At 45.1% G+C, this 25,458-nt stretch overlaps 1 protein-coding gene across 3 annotated transcripts in view; it reads left to right on the top strand.

Moving 5' to 3' along the window:
* The window catches only part of SEPTIN5 (septin 5), a 136,029-nt gene that overhangs the window by 67,373 nt on the left and 43,198 nt on the right, over positions 1-25,458 (top strand). The window contains exon 3 of one of the 3 annotated variants that reach the window (XM_082260334.1): positions 5,126-5,200. The exons of 1 other annotated variant lie outside the window; for it this stretch is intronic. In XM_082260334.1, coding sequence (XP_082116460.1) covers positions 5,126-5,200 — 75 coding nt within the window. Of the gene's footprint in view, positions 1-5,125; positions 5,201-23,985; positions 24,026-25,458 lie in introns of those variants that run through there. One more of the 3 variants, XM_082260338.1, reaches the window with a different exon arrangement.

The raw sequence follows: 25,458 nt of genomic DNA, 5'->3' as shown, positions 1-25,458 counted from the left end.
ATAAGGTTTTCCAACAGGTCTTACTGTTCTTCCTTTGTGAGAGACTGTCGTGTAACAGCGCTATGTGAGAGACTGTCGTGTAACAGCGCTATGTGAGAGACTGTCGTGTGACAGCGCTATGTGAGAGACTGTCGTGTGACAGCGCTATGTGAGAGACTGTCGTGTGACAGCGCTATGTGAGAGACTGTCGTGTGACAGCGCTATGTGAGAGACTGTCGTGTGACAGTGCTATGTGAGAGACTGTCGTGTGACAACGCTATGTGAGAGACTGTCGTGTAACAGCGCTATGTGAGAGACTGTCGTGTGACAGCGCTATGTGAGAGACTGTCCTGTGACAGTGCTATGTGAGAGACTGTCGTGTGACAGTGCTATGTGAGAGACTGTCGTGTGACAACGCTATGTGAGAGACTGTCGTGTAACAGTGCTATGTGAGAGACTGTCGTGTAACAGTGCTATGTGAGAGACTGTCGTGTGACAGTGCTATGTGAGAGACTGTCGTGTGACAACGCTATGTGGAGACTGTCCTGTGACAGCGCTATGTGGAGACTGTCCTGTGACAGCGCTATATGGAGACTGTCCTATGACAGCGCTATGTGAGAGACTGTCCTATGACAGCGCTATGTGGAGACTGTACTATGACAGCGCTATGTGAGAGACTGTCCTGTGACAGCGCTATGTGAGAGACTGTTCTGTGACAGCGCTATGTGGAGACTGAACTATGACAGCGCTATGTGAGAGACTGTCCTATGACAGCACTATGTGAGAGACTGTTCTGTGACAACGCTATGTGGAGACTGTCCTGTGACAGCGCTATGTGAGAGACTGTCCTATGACAGCACTATGTGGAGACTGTCCTGTGACAGCGCTATGTGAGAGACTGTCCTATGACAGCGCTATGTGAGAGACTGTCCTGTGACAGCGCTATGTTAGAGACTGTCCTGTGACAGCGCTATGTGAGAGACTGTCCTGTGACAGGGCTATGTGAGAGACTGTCCTGTGACAGCGCTATGTGGAGACTGTCCTGTGACAGTGCTATGTGAGAGACTGTCCTGTGACAGCAGTATGTGAGAGACTGTCGCGTGACAGCGCTATGTGAGAGACTGTCCTGTGACAGCACTATGTGGAGACTGTCCTGTGACAACATTATGTGGAGACTGTCCTGTGACAGTGCTATGTGGAGACTGTCCTGTGACAGCGCTATGTGAGAGACTGTCCTGTGACAGCGCTATGTGAGAGACTGTCCTGTGACAGCGCTATGTGAGAGACTGTCCTGTGACAGCGCTATGTGAGAGACTGTCCTGTGACAGCGCTATGTGGAGACTGTCCTGTGACAGCGCTATGTGAGAGACTGTCGTGTGACAACACTATGTGGAGACTGTCCTGTTACAGCGCTATGTGAGAGACTGTCGTGTGACAGCGCTATGTGGAGACTGTCCTGTGACAGCGCTATGTGAGAGACTGTCTGGTGACAGCGCTATGTGAGAGACTGTCGTGTGACAACGCTATGTGGAGACTGTCCTGTGACAGCGCTATGTGAGAGACTGTCGTGTAACAGCGCTATGTGAGAGACTGTCCTGCGACAGTGCTATGTGCAGACTGTCCTGTGACAGCGCTATGTGAGAGACTGTCCTATGACAGCGCTATGTGGAGACTGTCCTGTGACAACACTAAGTGAGAGACTGTCTTGTGACAGCGCTATGTGGAGACTGTCCTGTGACAGCGCTATGTGAGAGACTGTCCTGTGATAACGCTATGTGAGAGACTGTCCTGTGACAGCGCTATGTGAGAGACTGTCCTGTGACAGCACTATGTGAGAGACTGTCCTATGACAGCGCTATGTGGAGACTGTCCTGTGACAACACTAAGTGAGAGACTGTCTTGTGACAGCGCTATGTGGAGACTGTCCTGTGACAGCGCTATGTGAGAGACTGTCCTGTGATAACGCTATGTGAGAGACTGTCCTGTGACAGCGCTATGTGAGAGACTGTCCTGTGACAGCGCTATGTGGAGACTGTCCTATGACAGCGCTATGTGAGAGACTGTCCTGTGACAGCACTATGTGGAGACTGTCCTATGACAGCGCTATGTGAGAGACTGTCCTGTGACAGTGCTATGTGAGAGACTGTCCTGTGACAGTGCTATGTGAGAAACTGTCCTGTGACAGCGCTATGTGAGAGACTGTCCTGTGACAGCGCTATGTGCAGACTGTACTATGACAGCGCTATGTGAGAGACTGTCCTATGACAGCACTATGTGGAGACTGTCCTGTGACAGTGCTATGTGAGAGACTGTCCTATGACAGCGCTATGTGAGAGACTGTCCTGTGACAGGGCTATGTGAGAGACTGTCGTGTGACAGCGCTATGTGAGAGACTGTCCTGTGACAGTGCTATGTGAGAGACTGTCCTGTGACAGCGATATGTGGAGACTGTCCTGTGACAGCGCTATGTGAGAGACTGTCCTGTGACAGCGCTATGTGAGAGACTGTCCTGTGACAGCTCTATGTGGAGACTGTCCTGTGACAGCGCTATGTGAGAGACTGTCCTGTGACAGTGCTATGTGAGAGACTGTCCTGTGACAGCGCTATGTGAGAGACTGTCCTGTGACAGCGCTATGTGAGAGACTGTCCTGTGACAGCTCTATGTGGAGACTGTCCTGTGACAGCGCTATGTGAGAGACTGTCCTGTGACAGTGCTATGTGAGAGACTGTCCTGTGACAGCGCTATGTGAGAGACTGTCCTGTGACAGCGCTATGCGGAGACTGTCCTGTGACAGCGCTATGTGAGAGACTGTCCTGTGACAGTGCTATGTGAGAGACTGTCCTGTGACAGTGCTATGTGAGAGACTGTCGTGTGACAGCGCTATGTGAGAGACTGTTCTGTGACAACGCTATGTGGAGACTGTCCTGTGACAGCGCTATGTGGAGACTGTCCTATGACAGCGCTATGTGAGAGACTGTCCTATGACAGCGCTATGTGAGAGACTGTTCTGTGACAACGCTATGTGGAGACTGTCCTGTGACAGCGCTATGTGAGAGACTGTCGTGTGACAACGCTATGTGAGAGACTGTTCTGTGACAACGCTATGTGGAGACTGTCCTGTGACAGCGCTATGTGAGAGACTGTCGTGTGACAACGCTATGTGAGAGACTGTTCTGTGACAGCGCTATGTGGAGACTGTCCTGTGACACCGCCATGTGAGAGACTGTTCTGTGACAACGCTATGTGGAGACTGTTCTGTGACAGCGCTATGTGGAGACTGTCCTGTGACACCGCCATGTGAGAGACTGTCCTATGGGACACAGTGTCCTGTAATAGAGTAGTGCAGTAGGCAGACTCTAATCTTATCTACCATATGGAGCTTCACAATGAGTCTTCTCTTCTTCTGGCAGCCAAGGATCAGGATGTGACAGCACAGGTCACACAGCCAAAGCATAATTAGAAGGTCCAGCATTAAGGGCTCGTTCACACCATCCATGCATGAAAAGTGCCAGATTTCACTTGCAGAGACATCAGTTTCACATCAGTTTTCATGCACGTTTCAGTGCGTTTTTGTGCAGGTTGACATCAGTTTTCATGCGCGTTTCAGTGCGTTTTTGTGCAGGTTGACATCAGTTTTCATGCACGTTTCTGTGGGTTTTTATGCAGGTTGACATCAGTTTTCATGTGCATTTCAGTGCGTTTTTATGCAGGTCGACATCAGTTTTCATGCGCGTTAGTTATGCACCCTATTCACACCAATGTTGATGTCATGTCATGTTTTTCCCATAGTGAAAACTGCATACGTGTTGCAGATTTCTGTGAAGAAAAAATGCTCACGTGATACCAGTGTTGTGGTGTGAACAGGGCACATAGAGAACAATTGTTTTTTTGGTGCCCTTGCCAAATACCTGACGTCTCGGCACCATGGTGTGAACGAGGCCTAAAGGAGAAGTGCTCCATTTTGCAGCACTGCCTGGAAGGTCAGAGAATAATAACAAGTAGGCCCTCGGCTGGGCTCTTCCATCATCTAGGCATATGTCTATGCTGGCTTGCTGGTCTGTTCCTTTGTCACAATCTAGAGACTCTCTTGTCTGGTAAACTTACCAAGCACTGCTCTTTATAATAATGGTTAATGGATTTTTGTGGACTGGAGCTTATGGAACTGTAGTAATGTTTTCAGGCCTCCCATGCAGTATTGTGGGATTATACATGGGCTATATCACCTATTTTACTTGGCATTTCTCATAAAAACTTGTAAGTTGTCACCTTTATTTACTATGATTTATTACTGATGCCTTGCCAGTGTCCCTCCTACTCTGACAGTTGTCACCAGCGCTGTAAGGTGTGCCTGGATGCCTGAGGTTAGGGAGGCAATGGCCCCTCCCTGAGTAACGACGTCTTCTGGTACAGATATAAAATTGATATTCGTAAAAGTAAAGTGCTTCAGAATGATTGAGAAAGTCAAATTACTACATCTATGGGTATAGAAAAACAGGTTTGTATTTATTGGAGTGTTTGAATATCATTGCAGTTTTGGGATGTTCTAGGCCAGGGATATGCAAACTGTGGCCCTCCAGCTGTTGCAAAACTACAAGTCCCATCATGCCTCTGCCTCTCGGTGTCATACTTGTGGCTGTCAGAGTCTTGCAATGCATCATGGGACTTGTAGTTCCGCAACAGCTGGAGGACCAAAGTTTGCATCTCCCTGTTCTAGGCTGTAATTTACTGTCTGACAACTTTCGCCCATTGAACACATGAGAAAGTCATGGATGTTCCATACTTCTTGATGTATGCATAACAGACGGTGCTCCTCATCTCACATACATAGCGGGGATCTACTGTGCAGTCTCTTATGCACATGGCATATCAATGTAAGTGCAGTATATCTCGGGTTTATTACTTAAGCCCATGGAAAACACTTTGCCTATAATCCAGCTTTGGTCTCAATAATCTCCTGGAAATTTTTAGGATTCTGTTATTTATTGCAAAAGGTTAAAGAACATGAATGCTTCATAGTCCAGTCATGTCTGCTGTTGTCTCACAGAAAACATAACCTTTTCATTTTTCTGGGTTTTAAGGTGGGTTCCAAGGCTCATTTTTACATTTTACAGTCCCTGAAAAGACGTTTCATTTCATCTCTTCCAGACAGCAGGTTTTGATGGCTTCAGAAGTGGTTTGACATTGGGCTCCCATGAGAGCCGCCCTCAGTCCCTAGCCATGGTAAGAAGATCCGTCTCCTCCTGCTCCCTGCTTGTGGGTTGGTGTAGACTTGGTGAAGGACCTCTCCTTGTGGCACTTAGCACCCTGTCCTGCTTGTATCTTTCTCCTCTTGTATTCTGGACTGTTATTGTGTAATATATCTGGCTTTGCAGTAGAGCACCTTTGTCTCTTCTTCCTCTAGCATGACCTGCACTATTCACTTCCACAACCCTTGTAGAACAGCACCTTCCTATTTTTATACTCTATGCTCTTGTCATTCCTAGTAAACAATTGCAGTTGTCTCTTCACTGATTTTCGTGCTGCACCTACTATTTTCAGCTGTTGTTTCTGAATGTTCTTCTTTCTAGGATGCCAATATTCCAGTTCCCTTCTATACAGTATAGGGCTTTTGTACAGCAGAAGAGCTTTCCCACTTTTATATCTTGTAGCATATTGGACCAGAGAATGGTGGCATATATAAATCAATCACATTGGGTCTACATACAGAAGATGCATAACTGAAGTCTAAGTTAAATAAGCACCTTGAACTGCAAGGAGCCATAACTAGTGAATTTATGTTATATAGGGGGGTACATTAAAATATGTACTGCTTTGTTCCATGGTTCACAGGTTTGTCCTTTGATCAGTTAATACTCATCAAAACGCTTATCATTAAATTTCCCTTTGTTAGCAGTTGGGTATAGGTTCCCTCACTCCCCCTTAGGTAGTATACCAAAAGACAGACTTCAGATGTAGCATGGTCTCCTTCTACATGCCTGCCGGTGCAGAGTAAGTAAGGCCAGGCTGCATCTGAGTTCTGTTTTTGGGTATACTGCATATTTTAGTTATTACAGGTACTTATATAGCGCTGTCATTTTACGCAGCGCTTCACATATATATTATACATTCACATCAGTCCCTACCCTCAAGGAGCTTACAATCTGAGGTCCCTTAAACACAATAGGCTAGGTGGGACTTTAAGTGAGACTCCAGCAGGTAGTGCCCGGCGTCTTCATCCCTATATCAAGAAAAAAATGAGGTTGAAAGATTATAAGAGGTGCATGAAAGTCAGCCAGCCCCCAGTCTGATGTACTCACCCTCCAGTCTGTCACCAACCAAGTAGACCTGTCTCTTGATACAAAGATCAGGGGTTTAGTTGACACACATTTGCAAACGCATATGTAAGCTGCAGAGCCACTTCACGGCATCCTGTTAAATCTGCAGTCCTAACACTCCTAATTTAGTGTCTCCACACTGGAAGCACATGGCTGCTAATGGATGGATGGGGGAACAGGTGAGAGGGAGACAGTCCAACCTCCCCCAACCCACCCTCATCCATGACTGGTCCCCCATCCATCCATTAGCAGCCATGTGCTTCCAGTGTGGAGACACTAAATTAGGAGTGTTAGGACTGCAGATTTAACAGGGTGCCGTGAAGTGGCTCTGCAGCTTACATATGCGTTTGCAAATGTGTGTCAACTAACCACTGTTCTTTGTATCAAGGGACAGGTCTACTTGGTTGGTGACAGACTGTAGGGTGAGTACATCAGACTGGGGGCTGGCTGACTTTCATGCACCTCTTATAATCCTTCAACCTCATTTTTTTCACAATCTAAGGTCCCTAGCTCACATTCATACAGTAGGGCCAGGTTAGACAGGAGACTATTAACATGTCTTTGGAATGTGAGAAACAACCAGAGTAAACCCATGCAGGCACAGGGCAAACATGCAACCTCCGAGCAGGTACTGTTGTGTTTGGGATTCGAACCAGTGACCCCAGTGCTGCTAGGTAGGACTCGGAGTGCTAACCACTTAGCCACTGTGCTGCACCAAGCCTGTCCTTTAAAAACAGAATGGTATGTAGGTTTTTTTTTTAATTATAATCACTCTTTTACAGGCTTGATTATTATAGCAAATACCGGTATGTAGTATGCAGTACTACATACCAATGAATCACAGTTAATAAAACTGAATTCCAGGTATGAATTTATACCATAGTTACTTTGGGCCACCTTGGACTAATGTAAGTATGCCTATGCCATACCTGAGGGACAGCTGTGGAAGCTGGACCAAGGAAACTATACATTTAAATCTATACCTGGAATTCAGCTTTGAAGGCATAGTTCACCTTTACTAACATTCTTGCTCTGCAGGTTCTGTAGGCTCTGTAGATAAAAACATACTGTGCAGCTTTGACCCAAGTCATTGCTATAGGTCAGTGGTTCTCAAATCCGGTCCTCGGGACCCACCAACAGGCCAGGTTTGCAAGATAACTAAATTACATCACAATTGATCTCATTTGCTTCTCAGTGATTGCAGTATTCTAGTCTGCATTCCCCAAGGTAATACTTAAAATCTGGCCTGTTAGTGGGTCCCGAGGACCGGAGTTGAGAACCACTGCTATAGGTGTAGGCCATTTACGTACCTCGTGAAGCCTGACTGGAAAACACCCAGAGGCTGTATCTCCCCATCTTGTCTTGTTGCTAGGACGTTGCTAAGACACTCCCAGCTGGTACTGTTTGCACCCACCATCACAGGAGCGAGTTCTGAAACACTGCGCTCAGAGCTCCTGCATCAGGGAAGAAAAACGCTTGTGAGGGAATTTGAATCAGAGAAGGAGCTCTCTCCTGTGATAGTGGAGGTGAGTTGTAAAAGCTGTGAGTGTCTTAGCAAAGTCCCAGCAACAAGGTAGGACTTGGGTACCTTCTCTGGCAGTTGTTCAGTCAGGCTGAACAAAGAGTAAATGACTCCTGCCCTTGAGGGGTAGCCTTGGGGCGGGTATCCTAAGAATGCAATTCAGGTCTAGTGGAAGTTGTCCCGGCTGTGCTGCCATTCTCAACAGGTCATGGTAACCCAAACAGACTCTAGAAAAGGAATGGACAGAGGGCGCACCAGCCTAGCGCATTATCTTTAAAACAATTTATTAAAATAAAAAGACATACAAATTATACTCACAAAGCAAATGTGAAACACGGGCAAACATGAGCAATAAAGGAGCACCAAGAGTCTCCACTGAGTATCCTCTGCTGACGCAGGCCGTGGCAGGATGTGGACCTCCAAAGAACCGCTTACGCGTTTCAGGGTGTTCCCCCTTCATCAGAGCCTTCACAAGGTCTGTAAATGGCCTACACCTATAGCAAGGGTATTATTCAAATTTGGTCAAAGCTGAATAGTTTTTGTAATCTACAGATTCCCCTTACCTGTATAGGCAGTTTTTTGTTAAAGTTGATCTGTGTCTTTGGGTCACCTTTTTTATACTGTGCTCACCCAGTTTTTTTCTAATCCCTCTAATCCCTATAAGTATATTTTCCTCACTTTAATTATTTCGTTTCCATTTCCACATGAAATCCTATGTCCCTTTTTTACATTGTGGTTCCCAAAACTGAGACCCATTCTCTAGATATGGATTTATCCAGAGGCAATTTCTCAATGTGAATATAAAGTAAAAACTAGCACGTTTTAATAGGGATTTCAAGGTGTTGGCCAATAAGGTTGTTACCTATAATAATGTTATTAACTATGTGCTATATCGTGTGACAACACTGTGGCTAGTGATCTCACGACATGCAGTCTGTCCCATGTCACCTTGTAATAAAGATGTTGGCAAGATTGTTCAGCTGGTAAACCCTGACAATAGGGGGGACCTGGCTACATGTTTGACAAAAGTAAAATAGTAAAGCAAATATTGTTTAGTCTTCTAATTTCCAATAATGATGATCATAATTGTTTTCTAACCTATACAAGAAATTACAGCTTGGTTTATTGATGCATACCCTATACCAGGGGTACTGAATTAAAATTCACGGGGGTCCGGACGGTCAGTAACATTTTCTTCCAGCGGAGGTCCAAGTGTCATATTGGTGCTGTGACTCAGATCCTTCAAATCACAGCTTCCCATGCATGTCACAATTGTTTTCTATTGCCCTTCCAGAGACCTGTGTTTTTCTAGTGCAGAAAAACATAGATCTCTACAAAGGTGTGAGCAAGCCTTTAAATCAGTGTCCTCAGTACCCCCTTCACATCACAGACCCCCTTTTACATCAGTGCCCTCAGTCCCCCCTTTACAGCAAATCCCCCCTTTCACATTACAGACCGCCCCATCACAGACTTCCTTCAGAGACCCCCCTATACAGCCGTCTCATTACAGCCTGACCCATCACAGACCCCCCCCCACATCACAGCCTGACCCATCACAGACCTCACCCCATAACAGACCCCTCTATCACAGATCCCCCCACTCCCATCACAGACCGCCCCATTCAAAGACCCCCCAATCACAGACCCCCCTCCATCACAGATCGCCCCATTACAGACCCCCTCCATCACAAACCCCCCAACCATAGACCCCTCACCACAAACCCCCCCAATCACAGACCCCCTCCATCACAGATACCCCCCATCACAGCCCCCCCAATCATAGACCCCCATCACAGATCCCCCAATTAGTCCCCCTCCATCACAGATCCGCCTCCATCACTGAACCCCTCAATCACAGACCCCCCCTCTATCATAGATCCCCTCCATTACATACCCTGTCCATCACAGAACACCCCTCCATCACAGACTCTCAAATCACAGACCCCCTCCATCACAGTCCTCCCTCAATATCCAGACTGTCCCTTTCATCATCGCAGCACTCCCCCTTCCTTTTCCCCTCTCCACACTGCCCTACCTTATTCACACAAGCCGGTAAGCACGGCAGGTCTGGACAAAGGGCGGGACTTTTCAAGTTAAAGGCGGGTGAGTAGTTGCTGGGACCGCCTTGCTGCCTAGAAAACTTGAAAAGTCCCGCCTTTTGTCTGGACCAGCCGTGCTTTCCGGCTTGTGTAAATAAGGTAGGGCAGTGTGGGGAGGGAGGGAAGAAGGAAGAGTGCTGCGATGATGAAGGGGAGAGACCTGCTGCACTTCCCATGTAGTCAAGGATTATAGTGGCAGGGGTGGGCAGGCGAGCCGGCGGAGGGGAGTGCACACTGTGGTCTGGATAGGACTGTTACTGGGTCCAGATTCGGACGGCGCTCCGCCATTTAGTGATGCCTGCCCTATAAGAATGAGGTTCAAAATAATAGAGACCCTCAATTGCAGCCCCTGGAACTCCCAGCGGACCCCACAATACCAGTGTATTTTTGCTTGTATAGGTGAATTGCATTCAAAATAAATTGGCTGTAAAGCACCTCAACAGCCGAAAATGTTACTCCTGCTGCATTATTGGAATGTACTACATTGTACACTGAAGATAAAATTAAAGTCATCGTTGAGTTCAGTGGCCACAAAAAAAAAAAAAAAAAACAGTATTAGCATCAGTGACCATAATAATAGCCACCAGCATTGGTATCAGTGGTTGCTTTAATGGCCCCAATCATTGGTGTCAGTGGTTGCTTTAATGGCCCCAATCATTGGTGTCAGTGGTTGCTTTATTGGCCCCAATCATTGATGTCAGTGGTTGCTTTATTGGCCCCAATCATTGGTGTCAGTGGTTGCTTTATTGGCCCCAATCATTGGTGTCAGTGGTTGCTTTATTGGCCCCAATCATTGGTGTTAGTGGTTGCTTTATTGGCCCCAATCATTGGTGTCAGTGGTTGCTTTATTGGCCCCAATCATCGGTGTCAGTGACTGCAATAATAACCCTGCAGCCTTGGTGTTAGTGGAAGCAAAACTAAATCCCAACCCACAGCATTGGTTTCAGTAACTACAATAATAAGCCCCAGAATCATTGTCAGCAACTGCAATAATAACTGCAAGCTTTGGTGTCAGTGACTGCAATAATAACCCCCAGCATCGGTGCCAGTGACTATAATAATAAACTGCCATTATTAGTGTCAGTGACCACATTCCAAGAGATCCCTCTAACTGACAGTGCTGTCTTTATTCAATAGTAGTGTGCTGATATGCAGAGAGGGTTTGCAGCACCCAGCACTTGGCTATTGCTCTGCAAAGTTCAGAGGTGCCCGACAGGCAGCATCCCAGGACCTGGTGTGCCGCACACAGCCACCTACTTAGCACCCCTGCCTAGACTTTGTTTGATAATTCTTATAGGAAGAAATGGCAATTAAAAAGGTAAGATGAAAAAAGAGCCTGTTACAAAATAAAAAACATCAGTTCACAATTCTGTAACATGAGAATACAGGACTTTATGTCCAGCCATGTGACATTTTCAGATGCCATTGGGTCTAAGCTAAAAGAAACTGTCCTTTTTTTTATAAAAAGATCTTTATCCCGGAGTGCTAGTTTTGTGAATTGAACCTAAGTTGTTTGTGATATGATGCTGGAACGGTTTCATTGCCAATATTCAGCTGGATGATTGCTCGGTGTGTTTGGGGTCAGACCAACCCGGCAAGACTTGGGATAGTGAATGTTTTCTCTTCTAGTAGACTGTAGAGAGACACTTGTTATCCACCATCAGGATATACACTTTGTTGTATGGGATAGGCCCAATATTACCCTGTAATTATTTCAGGCAATGACTGCAAGCTTTAAAAAAACGAAATGAAGCTTAAAGGGGAAGTAAAGCTTTCTCTGTAACTTGTACCTTTAGGAATGTCTACAGTATAATAAGGCTTACCTATAGGTACTGCAAATATCTCCTAAACTTGCATCGTTTAGGAGATATTTACTTTGCATGCAGCCAGTGACATCATTGGTGCATGTGCTGTGAAGGAACGGCCGTCCGTGCCGTTCCTTCAGAGCCCTCTGCCGTGCGCATGCGCGAGCGTGACTTAATTGCAGCTCCGGCCAATCAGATGGCCGGAGGATGCGAACCCAGAAGGAAGACGGTTTAACATGTCGGCCGTGTAAGTGTGCCGAGGGGCGCTGCAGGGGCCTTCGCTTTAAGGTAAGTATTCCACAATGAGCTAGTATGCAATGCAATGCATACTAGCTCATTATGCGTTTGCCTGTCAGATTTTTATTTTTTTTAATTTTTTTGGGGAGGTTTACAACCTTTTTAAAGTGACACTAAACTCTGGTATAAAAGAAGAATTCTATTCATGTGTATATTCTTATCTATTTTACCCCCAGCCTCCTCCAAATCCCTTTTTTTTTTTTGCTGCTGTGATCTGACTTCCTATTGGAGGGTGGCTTCATTTGTTCTCCATGGTCCCACTGTATGTAGGAGCATAGCCACCCTCTCTTTCTCATTCCAAGATGGACTATGGGATTGGTAATGGGCATAGAGAAGTGCATGTGACCACAACTAACGCACACTGCTAGCTCCAAACCGAACTGAGGAGGAAAACGAGAGGTTCGGGAGCTCACAGGGAATGTTACAAGGAGGCAGAAAAACACAGTAAGGCTACGTTCACACCTAAGCGTTCCTGCCACTGACACCAATGATGGGAAACAATTCTTGCCAATGACACCAATGATGGGAAACAGTTCCTGCCCCTGACACCAATGATGGGAAACAGTTCCTGCCACTGACACCAATGATGGGAAACAGTTCCTGCCACTGACACCAATGATGGGAAACAGTTCCTGCCCCTGACACCAATGATGGGAAACAATTCCTGCCCCTGACACCAATGATGGGAAACATTTCCTGCCACTGAAACCAATGATGGGAAACAATTATTGCCAATGACACCAATGATGGGAAACAGTTCCTGCCCCTGACACCAATGATGGGAAACAATTCCTGCCACTGACACCAATGATGGCAAACAGTTCCTGCCCCTGACACCAATGATGGGAAACATTTCCTGCCACTGACACCAATGATGGGAAACAGTTCCTGCCACTGACACCAATGATGGGAAACAGTTCCTGCCACTGACACCAATGATGGCAAACAGTTCCTGCCACTGACACCAATGAGGGTTTAAGACCAGGGGCGATCAAAGGGTTAAATGTGTCCCTAGGGAGTGCTTTCTAACTGGGGGGGTGGACTTGCTGCATGAACACAGAGACCTGTGTTCCTAAATAAGAGGAACACAGGATCCCTGTGTTCATTACTGACAGAACAGCGGTCTGCCATGTTTACAACAGTAGACCGGGGTTCTGTCTCCACAGGGAGTGATTGCTGGTGCCCGGTGGCAAGCGAAGCCGCCCGACCGGCTGATCAACTTCTTCATGGTGAATGGGTGCGTGAGTGGTCCCGCGAAGTGACGTACAGGTATGTTTCGCTGCCAGAGCCGACCTGCCACAGTATGTGTATGGCGGCTGGTTGGCAAGTGGGTAAAGTGGTTGTAAACCCTCCTGTAATGTTTGTACCTCTAGGTAAGTCTATAATAAGGCCTACCTATAGGTACTGTAAAAATCTCCTAAACCCGTTTAGTTTAGGAGACATTTCCTGTATACTGCACTGATGACATCATCGGTGCATGCACTCTGAAGGAACGGCCGCCCGTGCCGTTTCTTCAAAACCCTGTGCCGTGACTGGCGGCTCCCACGCGCATGTGCGGCAGTGACGTCACGCAGCTCCGGCCAATAGCACAGCCGGAGTCTGCAGACCCAGAAGGAAGACGGGCAAAGATGGATGCGGCCTCCAGCAGGGACGACGAGGGCTTCGTTTGGAGGTAAATGTCACATAATGTGCTAGTATGCGATGCATATTAGCACATTATGCCTTTACTTTATAGGTAAGAAAAAAAGAATAAAATACCAACAGACTTTACTTCCTCTTTAACAGTTTTAGCAATAAACAAGCTTTTTTTTTTTCTAGTTTGCAGAATCCCATTATGCAGATCGGTTGCCAAGGATGCATTAGCATCTTCACAGCTTCCAAGATCATACACAGGCAGGGATCCTCTGAGGAGCAGAGGTTGTAGTGTATAATCCTTGAATGCTGTGACAGCCTATGATGTGATTATGAGAAGGATAGGCTGACTTACAGTACTGGCACAAAACAAAATCTACAATGGTCTCCTTTAGGCCCCATGCACATTGGGCATTTGCCCAGATCTACTGAACGCCTTTCTCCTGGCAAGCGTAAATAAATGTGCCTAGAGCCACGTTTTAATGCAAACGCTTTTAGGCGCCTTAAGCGCTTGGGCATTCATTTATTTCATTGGCCAGAATATTCATTCATTCTGACCATTGAGATAAGTAAAAAATCAAGCGCTTGACGCAACTAGCGTTAACATGCGTTTAGACGAGTTTACACGTGTTTAGGCAGGTTAAGCATTTTGTAGCTGTAAAACGATCTTCTGAATGCGCTGGCTCTGGGGTTTATTTTCTGCCTCTAAACGCCTGTGCATAGACACATAGGCTAACATGCTGGGGCATTTAGAGGCAAAAAAAAAGGCCAAACACCCTGAGGCCTCATGCCACACGTTTAAAAAAATGAGCTGTAAAGCCGGTTCTGATGCCAGAAAAAAGCAGATGTAAAAATGTGCTTTTAGAAGCGTTTTGTACTGGCGTTAATACACGTTTTAGCCATGTTTAGCAGTGTTAGTGTTTAGCAGCCTTTCTCTGCCCTCTTCTATTTTCCACCCTCAAATCTAACTGCTACAGCTTAAAAACGTTTGTCGTGGCCTAATGCTGTATGCAGCGTTAAGCAGCGTCAGGCGTTTTTACAGCCTAACACTGCTCCAGAACGCGCTGGCCCTGGTTTTTTTTTACAGCTTAAAAAACGCCTATGCCACTTACAGCTTCTAAAAGCCTGTGTGTGCACGAGGCCATAGAATAACATGGAGGGGGGTTTTTAAGCTGCAAAAAAAAAAAAGCAGCTGTAAAAACGCCCTGTGTGCATGAGGCCTAGGGCCTTGTGTACACTGCTGCTGATAAACGGATGTTTAGGAGCAGTTGGGTGTTGTTTTCAGCAGCCCCTGAACCCTCCTCTATGTTATCTTATCTGTCTATGTACACTCAGACATTTAGGCCCCATGCACACAGGGTGTTTTGCAGCTGCTGTTAGGAGCGTCAGATGTTTTTTTTGCAGCTTAAAAATGCCCCTCCAGATTATTCTATAGCCTTATGCACACACAGGCTTTTGGGAGCTCCAAGGGGCATAGGCGTTTTTAAGCTGCAAAAAGAACCCAGGGCCAGTGTGTTCAGGAGCAGCAGCATTAGGCTGTAATAACGCCCAACGCTGCTAAACGCGGCTTAACGCTTTATATCGGCTTTTCATAGCGCCAGGCGTTTTTTTAAAATGTGAAAAATGAAAAATGTGATTGGTCACAAATAGAAGAGGGTTGTGTTTATTTAAAAACGCTGCTAAGTGCCGACGCGCCTAAACACGCATTGACGCCAATGCAAAATGCTGCTAAAGGTGCGTTTTTGACATTGCTTTTTCCTGAAGCTCGTTTTTTTCTGACGCCCTGTGTGCATGGGGCCTTATAGTCATTTAGAGGCAGTTGAGTTTAGTGGAATTTTTTATTTTAAAGCAAAAACGGAAGTTTAAAGGCATTTGAAATGGCAAATGCTTGTAACAGCATACAAACTCATCTAAGGATTTCATTTATATGTGTTTTCAATGGGGATACATTTCTGACCATTTTACAATGTTTTTTTTTCTAAACACAAACGCCGCTAAACACAGCAAAATGAACGTTTTTAACCGTCGATTACTAGCTGTCAAGTTCCAGCGTTCAGGAGAGGTTTTAAAAGGTCCCATGTACAGGAAGCCTAAGTGATGTTTTTGATGCCTGAGGCCTTTTTCCTAAAAAATGATCATGTTATGTCTTTGGGTGGGTCCCTTATGGCACTTGACATATCTATACATCCTTTACTTAAGTGGAATGCCTGACTTCTACATTGCTGCTCTGTTTTGGATTTTTATTTAGTCTTTCATTCCTATAGAGAGACCAACGCAATCCGAGTTTTTTTTTTTTTTTTACATGCTATTTTTATACATATGCTAAAGTGTTACGAAGTATGATTCATAATACAGGTGGATGATGACGCACGTGCATAGTTGTGATTTATATGTTCAATTCACAGACTGCTGCTGCCCTCTGGTGCTCATATAAAGTACTGACACATAGGGGTTTATTTACTAAAGGCAAATCCACTGTGCACACTTGGAATGCAGTCGCTGTAGATCTGAGGGGGAAGATCTGAAATGAGGGGAAGCTCTGCTGATTTTTATCATCCAGATACGTGCATGCAAAATGCTGTTTTTTTTATTTTACTTGCATGTCCCCCTCGGATCTACAGCGACTGCACTTCCAAGTACACTTGCAGTGCACTTGTAGTGCAGAGTGGATTTGCCTTTAGTAAATAAGCCCCATAGTAGCTTTTTTTTTACCACTAACATTAACCACTTCCCGTTGGCGCACTGCCTATTTATGTCGGCAGTGTGGCTCTCCCAGGCAAAATCACATTAATTAACGTCATCTGCCTGATAGCCACTAGGGGGCGAGTGTGCGCTGCCGGAGGCGCGCTCCCGCCCCTGATCGTCAGCAGGGAGGCCAGTGCGGGTGTCAGGCAGCTCCGATTGCCGATCTCTCCCCGCTGACAGAGAAGGATGGTCGGCTGATGTAAACACAGCCGTCCATCCTACTCCCTGGGATGATCACAGAGGCCATGCAATCCAGCTATATAGGATCGCATGTCTCTATCATCAATTAAGAAGCCCAACGCCCCCACAGTTAGAATCACTCCCCTAGGCTTACATTTAACCCCTTGATCACCAATAGTATTAACCCCTTCCCTGCCAGTGTCATTAGTACAGTAACAGTGCATATTTTTAGCACTGATTATTGTAGTAATGTCACTGGTCCCCAAAAAGTGTCAGGGGTCCGATCTGTCGGCCGCAATGTCACAGTCCCGCAAAACAAAAAATGCAGATTGCCGCCATTATTAGTGAAAAAAAAAAACAACAATAAAAATGACACAAATCTTTGCCGTAGTTATTAGACGCGATAACTTTTGCGCAAACCAATCAAAATACGCTTATTGCGATTCTTTTTTACCAAAAATATGTAACAGAAAACAAATTGGCCTAAAATGTTAAAAAATTAGATTTTTAATTTTTTTTATAGCAGAATGTGAAAAATATTGTTTTTTTTTAAAAATTGTCGCTGGTTTTTTTTTTGTTTATAGCGCAAAAAATAAAAATCGCACAGGTGATCAAATACCACCAAAAGGAAGCTCTATTTGTGGGAAAAAAGGACATCAATTTCGTTTGGGTACAGCATTGCACGACCGTGCAATTTTCTGTTAAAGTAACGCAGTGCCGAATCGCAAAATCGGGCCTGGTCATTAAGCAGGAAAATCTTCCGGTCCAGAAGTGGTTAAAGTATAACCAAAAGCAAAACTTTTTTATTTCGTTTTGGACAGAGTAGAGAGGGATTAGAAGCCCTGACAGTTTTCATTTCTGCCTGTGCCCCTGTTAGGGAGATTCACCTTCCCTATTTGTCCTGTTTACCATTATCATTAAGGCCTCATGCACACAGGGCATTTGAAAAAACGAGCTGCAAAGCCGGGTCTGATGCCAGGAAAAAGCAGCTGTAAAAACGTGCTTTTAGAAGCGTTTTGTATTGGCGTTAATACACGTTTTAGCCAGGTTTAGCAGCGTTAGTGTTCAGCAACCTCTCTCTGCTCTCTTCTATTTTCTACCCTCAAATCGAACTGCTACAGCTTAAAAACGTCTGACGTGGCCTAACGCTGTATGCAGCCTTTGGCAGCGTCAGGAGTTTTTACAGCCTAACGCTGCTGCTCCAGAACGCGCTGGCCCTGGGCTTTTTTTACAGCTTGAAAACACCTATGCCACTTACAGCTCCTAAAAGTTATTTGGTTAGTGTAGTCTTTGTCAGGCTTATGAATAAGGCCTCATGCACACTGGACGATATAAAAACGCCAGTAGCTTTATAGTGATTTTTTCCGGCGTTTTTCAGCGTTTTTTTGTCGTTAAAGCTAATAGCTAAAAATCACCTCTCTGCTATTTTAGTAACTCCAACTTTCCCACAATGCAATGCTTGCCAGAATTGCATTGCATGGGTGTTCACACCCATGCGATAAGATTTAGGTGCGGGGAAAAAGGGTCCTACAACATTTTGGTGCAAATGTGATGCAATTTGAGCCATTCAAAATATATGCTTCAAATCGCATCGCACAGACATCACCTGTGATGTGCTCAGGAATGCGGTGCGTTTTTGGTGCAAATCACATGCGGTGTTCAGCATGCACCAGTGTAACCCCAGGCTATGTTCCATGAACGACACCTCCAAACAGAACCCAGGCTTAAAAAAAGCAATGGAATAAAAAACGTTAAAAAAAAACGCCAGTTAGCAGCGTTTTTTGGCGTTTATATGCGTCTATCAGTGTTTATTGACGTTAGAGCATTTTTACAGCTGAAAAACACCACTCAAAACCCACTCTTTTTTGGGGTTTTTTTTTACAGCCAGAAAACTCCCCTGCCAAAAACTGCTGATAACAGCCTGTGTGTGTATGGACACATAGAATAACATGCTGGGGAGTTTTTTGGCTGCAGAAAAAAATGTCTGATGCCAAAAACAGCAACTGTAAAAACGTCCAATGTGCATGAGGCCTAAAAAGTATTGATTTTCTTACACCCTCCAATCGGGTTCCACCTGGATAGAATAGTTTCTGGGTGTGTGGTTAGGGGCACTTCGTACGAACCTCTGTCTCGTATGAAAATAGTCTAAAATATTGATTTGTTAGAGCATGGGAAGGATAAAGACAGATAGCAATTGCCATCTTAGAGTATCATTTATTTTATTTTTTTTGTTTTAATTCATAGTTACATAGTTAGTCAGGTTGAAAAAAGACACAAGTCCTTCCGGTTCAACCATAAAAAAAAAAAAAAAAAACAGTATTGAAAACCCTACCATAAAATCCCATATACACAATCCTATACCCGCTGTTGATCCAGAGGAAGGCGAGGAATTCACTTGTGAGCCCTAAAGATGAGTCCTTATCCCGTGAAACGTGTTTTTTTTTTTTTAATTTTAGGGAGGGTTATAACCCCTGTCAGATTTGTTTTTGCCATCTGTGTCCCATTTCGGAGATTTTCCTTCACTTCCTGTTCCATAGCCAAACAGGAAGTGAGGGGAAATCCCTGCAAATCAAGAGAATTCTTTGGGGGCCCCCAGGTCACCAGAACTAGTGTCCCCATTGGAAGATTACCCCTCTATTACTTTTCTGAGGACAACCTAACATTTTGGTAATTTCTTTTACTTTCACTTTCAGTGATGATGGTAAACAGTAAATCTCCCTAACGGGGGCGCAGACAGCAATAAAAACTGACAAGTGTTCTAATCCCTCTCCGCTCTATCCAAAACTAGAAAAAAAGTTTTGCCTTAAGCCTCCGTTCACATTAGGTCGCTCCGACTTCGGGGGCGACCTGTGAAGTCGCGTGCAGCGCGACTTCGGCGCGACTTGCACGGACTTCATAACATGAATGTCAATGCAAGTCGCCTCCAGGTCGCCCCGAAGTAGTACAGGAACCTTTTTCTAAGTCGGAGCGACTTGTGTCGCTCCTATTAGAACGGCTCCTGTACTACACTATGGGAGCGATGGTGCACGACTTGTCAGGCTGACCAAGTCACCTGACAAGTCGTACCAGTGTGAATGGACACTTAGTTCTACTTTAAAGTAGGTTTGGCTTTAAAAAACAAACATGTCATACTTACCTGCTCTGTGCAATGGTTTTAAAAAGACCAGCCCAGATTTTCATCTTCTCGGGTCCCCTGTCGGTGTTCTGACGAAAAATCTAACTTGCCGAGAACTCCAACAATGTTATTTCCGGTGAGTGTACACCAGGAATAATTAGAGATTTGGACCACTTGGTATTTTCACAGAACACTCCGGTAGATGCTGTAATTAGTGAAGATTGTTAGTCCGCCCGCTAGTTGTCTCCGCCTTGGAGGCGGCCGTGTTTTTGGTTACTAGCGGACTAACAATCCCCACTAATTATAACATTTACCAGAGTGTAAAGGCTGTCGGTGTACAATTATTCCTGGTGTACACTCACCGGAAATAACATTGTTTGAGTTCTCGGCAAGTTTTTGGCAGAACGCCGGTGCTCCTGGCTCCTCCCTCTTCATCAGTGCCCCTAATGAAAAGTCGCTTGCTATGGGGACACTGGTGCATACTTGCTCCCATAAGAGGCATAGAGCTGTGGTTCAGATCCACCACCCCCCCCCCCCCCGCCCGCTCTCTTCTCATTGGCTCACTGGCTGTTATTGACAGCCAATGGCTTCCGCTGCTGTTACAGCCAATGAGGAGAGGGAGTCCTGGGACAGCCGAGGCTCTTGTGCACATCGCTAGATCAAGGGGGGGCTCAGGTGAGTTATAGGGGGGCTGTTGGGGGAGCAGCACACAGAAGGTGTATTTACCTTCATACATACAATGCATGAAGGTAAAAAACTTTCAGCCTTTACAACCACTTTATTTGTTCTGTCAGAATAGGCAACCCATCAAATTAGGTAACGGAAGTGACGTTCTGTCAGCAGAATACGTACGTACATGCGTAGCAGGTTTGCTATTGTGACAGAACTCCTGCAGTCAGAAGGTATCAGCGGACATGTTGCTACACCCAGCCACATCTTGAATTTCACAGTAATTTTAGCAAAAAACTGAACGGATATACATAAATATAGTATATTGACATCTGTGATGCTGTTTTGAATGTTACATTTTGAAATAAGCTGAACGGCAGCAGTAGAAAGGTGGCGGAGGCCATCTTGGTACACCCCGCACTGGTCTGCGCTAAACCTTTAGGCTTTTAAAATGTAACATGAAAACAGCATGACAGATCTCAATATACTACCGTTATATTGATTTATATACGGTCACTTTATATGTAAAATGACTGTGAAATTCAAGATGTAGCTGGGTGTAGTAAGATGTCCGCTGGCGCCTCAGATTAGCAAACTTGCGCATGCGCAGCAAGTATTCAGCTGACGGAATGGTACTTCTGTTACCTAATCTGAGAGAACACCAGCAAGAAAATCACACTTTATTGTTTAATTATGAGCCTGGTTTCACATTTGAGCATCAGCATTTTCTTGTGATTTTAGAGCATTTTTTGCAGCATTTTCAGGCTTGGGTGTCCTTGTTTTAGACCGGCCATTGACGAGTTGAAAACCAATGGCGCATGTGATTGTGCCATCATTTGTTTCCTTTTTTTTTGTAAACAAAATCCAGCATGTTGGATAGGCACTTTCTGTTGCGGCACAAAAATAGGGTGTTGCAGATGCGAAAAACAAAAGACCAACAATTTTTGTTTCGTTTTTCAACTTGTCTATGGCTTGCTTTAGCCTATGGAAAACTAGTTACTAGGAGCAGGGGATAAATAACGAATAACAAAACTGCATTATTTGCGTGTTTCTGGCGCTCTGAATGAAGTCTGTTGGGAACAAAAATGTGAGATCATACCCCAAAGAAGCCCCTGTACTACATCTAAGATTTGGACAACATCATATCTTACTGTGAATGGACACCTAGTGTCCAGCATAGAAGCCTTCTGAAATCTCAATGTGAATGAAGCCTTTAGTCTTTATTCATATGCCTGGATTCACACTTGAGTATGAGCATTTTAATAAGATTTTGAAGGGTTTTTTGCGGCGTTTTCAGGCTTGCGTGTTTTTATTTTAGCCAATAGAAAGCTAGAGGTTGTTGGGCCCAAAATCCATGAAAAACCCATGTTGTGCACATAGGTCAGGCACTCCCATTGAAGTCTATTTGGGCCAAAAACATGCGGTCATGTCCCAAAGAAGCTTGTGTACTTTTTCTGAGCTTTGAGTGACAGCATATTGATCAGATGACGTGGATTGTCACAATAGAATAAAGTTTTTGACAGGTACCTGTCCCCACTTCCCGACCTTGCTGCGGAACTTCGGCCGGCCACCCTTCACCTTTCACCCAGCCGCCAGGCCATTTAGAAAGGGCACCGCACCTTGCACATGTACAGTGGGGAACCAGTGCCAGTTTACCTTACAAGGAATGGCGGTGCAGCACCTGAGAGCCAATTGAAAAATCGGCTGGGTCGCTGAGATCGCTGGACCCCTTTACAGGTAAATGACATAATAATAAAAGTCAGCAGATACAGTATTTGTAGCTGCTGACTTTTTATTTTTGGATGTGATTGTTGGGGGGGGGGGGGGGGTGCTGAAACGTCGCTTTAACCTACAGGAAAATTGTACAAGAAAATTGTATAACCTATGTCCAAAATACCGCTTTTTAAGTGATCGTCCGATAATCTGATGGTTAATACACAGCTTTCAAGAGCCAATCATGACAGTTCATCCGATATTATCGGATCGGTCAAGCACGAAAATCGGACGATTTTCCTTTAATCAATACAGTTCGAAATGCAATACAAATAAACTACAACACATTACATAGCTTCAGAATTATTTTTTTTTCCGTATAAGAACTTTCATAACTTCTTTTTAGTAATTTTAGTAGCGTCTTCATTTTCGATATGACTAGCATGCAAAAAATGGATGATCATTTGTCCAATACTATCGTGTGTATGGGGCTTAAAGTAATTGTAAAGTCTCATGTTATACTTACCTCCTCTGTGAAGTGGTTTTGCCCGGGGCAGCCAGGATCCTCCTCTTCTTGGGTCCCTCTTGGCTGTTCCTAGCCCCCTCCCTCCTGTCGAGTGGCCCCACAGCTTGCTATGGGGGCACCTGAGCCGAGCTGCAGCTCCGTGTGTCCATTCAGACAAGGAGCTGTGGTTCGGCCCGCCCCCTCTTCTGATTGACTAACTAACTTTGATTGACAGCCATGGGAGCCAATGGCCCTGTGACTGTGTCTCATCCAATCAAGAGGCAGAGTCCCAGATGGCCGAGGGACTCGTGGACATCGCTGGATAGAGATGGGGCTCAGGTAAGTATTAGGGGGGCTGCTACACACAGAAGATTTTTAATCTTAATGCAGAGTTCCGCCTTCCCCTCCAAAAATTAAAAGTCAGCAGCTACACATACTGTAGCTGCTGACTTTAATATTAGGACACTTACCTGTCCTGGAGTCCAGCGATGCCGCCGCCATTGCCGGTAAGGGAACCCGGCAGTGAAGCCTTGCGGCTTCACGGCCGGGTCCCTACTGCGCATGTGTAAAACGCGCAGCGCATTTCTATTGGCTTGACAGCGGAGGGAGGAGGAGGGGGCCGAACTTCCGGGACGGACGGCAGTGGCGCCGTGTCCCGCAAGTGGGGAAGGGGTACCTGTCAAAAATGGGTCCCCGTTTCCCCCTCCCCCCTGAAGGGTGCCAAATGTGGCATCGGAGGGGGGAGGAAGCAAAATAGCGGAAATTCCATTTTTGGATGGAACTCCGCTTTAATGCATAGAATGCAATAAGATAAAAAACCTTCTGACTTTACAACACTTCTAGGTCCCTTTCACACTTATGCGACCTTAAAAGTGTGTGATTTTCATGCAATTTTGCCAGCTGAGATTTGACTGCTATTTTGCCTGGACTTGAAGCAATGCTTATGTCTATAGACCTCAAAACGCATTAAAATCGGCAGTAGTGCAGGGACTACTTTGAAGTTGTTGCGCCTTGAAGTCGCACAGATATGAACGGTACTCATTGGAAATCATGGAGTACGACTTAACATGCGACTTTTGCAGTCCCAAGTCGCAGGCAAGTCGCACAAGTGTGAAAGGGGCCTTAAGGCTTCATTCACACAGCTTAAAAAAACCCAGATATACAGATCTGAATGCAGCTGCACTGTTTTTAATGGGGTCATTCACACAGGTGGGTAAACATGAGCGGCTTTCAGATCCATAACACAGAATCCAAATCTCTGCGTCTAAGAACATGCGCTTTACACGCTGACAGGTTTATAAATGCATGTATAAGCGTTCTAGGCGCGTAAATGAAGTCTAAGTCCTCATTCACAAGGCCATAAAAAAATAAAAGAATTGAATATACACCTGCTTTTCGATCACAGATCTGATTGCAGGAGCATTTCTTTCAATGGAGCCATTCACACAGGTGCGTAAACATGAGTTGTCAACAACACAGAATGCAAAAACCTGCCTCTAAGAACATGTGCGCATGTGTACTATAAATGCATGTATACGCATTTGTATTCATGTATATAAAATTAAACAAAAGGGAAAATAAATGATTATAAAAAATTAAATACGCATACGCATCTTGCGAATTTAAACGGATCAATACGCAAGTGTTTTATTGATCATAATGCAAGAAATTTTCTCCTAGAAAACACGCGTAGTGATATCATTAATTTTTACGGCTGTGTGAGTGAGGTCTAAACAAAGGGAGAAAATAAATAAACACAAAAACAAACGCTTCTTTCCGCATTTAAATGGATCTATACAGAAATATTTTAATGATCATTACACAGGAAACTTTCTCCTAGAAAACACCTATGTAGCAGCATCAGTAAAACTGTGTGAATGAAGCCTTAAAAATCGGGGCTTAAAATCAATCTCTACTCTAATGGGTTCAGCGCTATTACACATCTACCACAACAGAAAAATTTTTTTTGCCCTAAAGATGATGTAAAACTCCTAAACATTATATATTTTCTGAAAGCAGACACCCTAGAGAATAAAATAGTGGTAGCTCCAATTTTTTTATGTCACACGATATTACTGCAAAGGTCTAGGACAGGATTTCACAACCAGGGTTCCTATAGTTGCCAACATTCTCAAAACATTTATAGGGACACTTGGCTGTATGCGGAGTCTTATTTTAATTAGGGGGCGAGACATTCATGTGTGGGTGTGGCTGAGATGGAGAGGGGTAATGCAGCGCGTCGTGGCGAAAAATGGGCATGGTTTAAATTATGCTTTAAAAGTGGGCATGGCTTAAAGGGAGTGGTTAAATATAGTCTGAGGTGAAAGTGGGATGGAGGGAGAAGGGAGAGAGAGGGAGAGAGAAAGACAAGAAAAGTGCTAGGGAGTGAAGGAGAGAGAAGGAAAAAGGGATGGAGAGACAGCAGGCCAAGATCCTACACCGTAATACATCAATATGTGTATGCCAGAAAGTTTAACAATCAGTAGATAAAGATTCTCCAAACACCATCCCCCCAGGCAGATCCCATCAAACAGATACAGGAGATGGTGAGAGATTGTGGGAACATGATACAGGAGATGGTCAGAGAGGTTGCGGACATGATACAGGAGATGATCAGAGAGGTTGCGGACATGATACAGGAGATGATCAGAGGGGGTGCGGACACGGTACAGGAGACGGTCAGAGAGGAAGCAGACAAGGTACAGAAGATGGTCAGAGAGGGTGCTGACATGATACAGGATATGGTCAGAGAGGGCACGGCATGCTACAGAAGATGGTCAGAGAGGGTGCTGACACGGTAAAGGAGACGGTCAGAGAATGTGCAGACATGGTACATGAGATGGTCAGAGAATGTGCGGGCATGTTACAGGAGACGTTCAGAG

Source organism: Pelophylax lessonae (genome assembly GCF_965119305.1).
Source record: "Pelophylax lessonae genome assembly, chromosome: 1".
NCBI classification, from domain to species: domain Eukaryota; kingdom Metazoa; phylum Chordata; class Amphibia; order Anura; family Ranidae; genus Pelophylax; species Pelophylax lessonae.
This window is presented reverse-complemented; position numbering and strand designations above follow the sequence as displayed.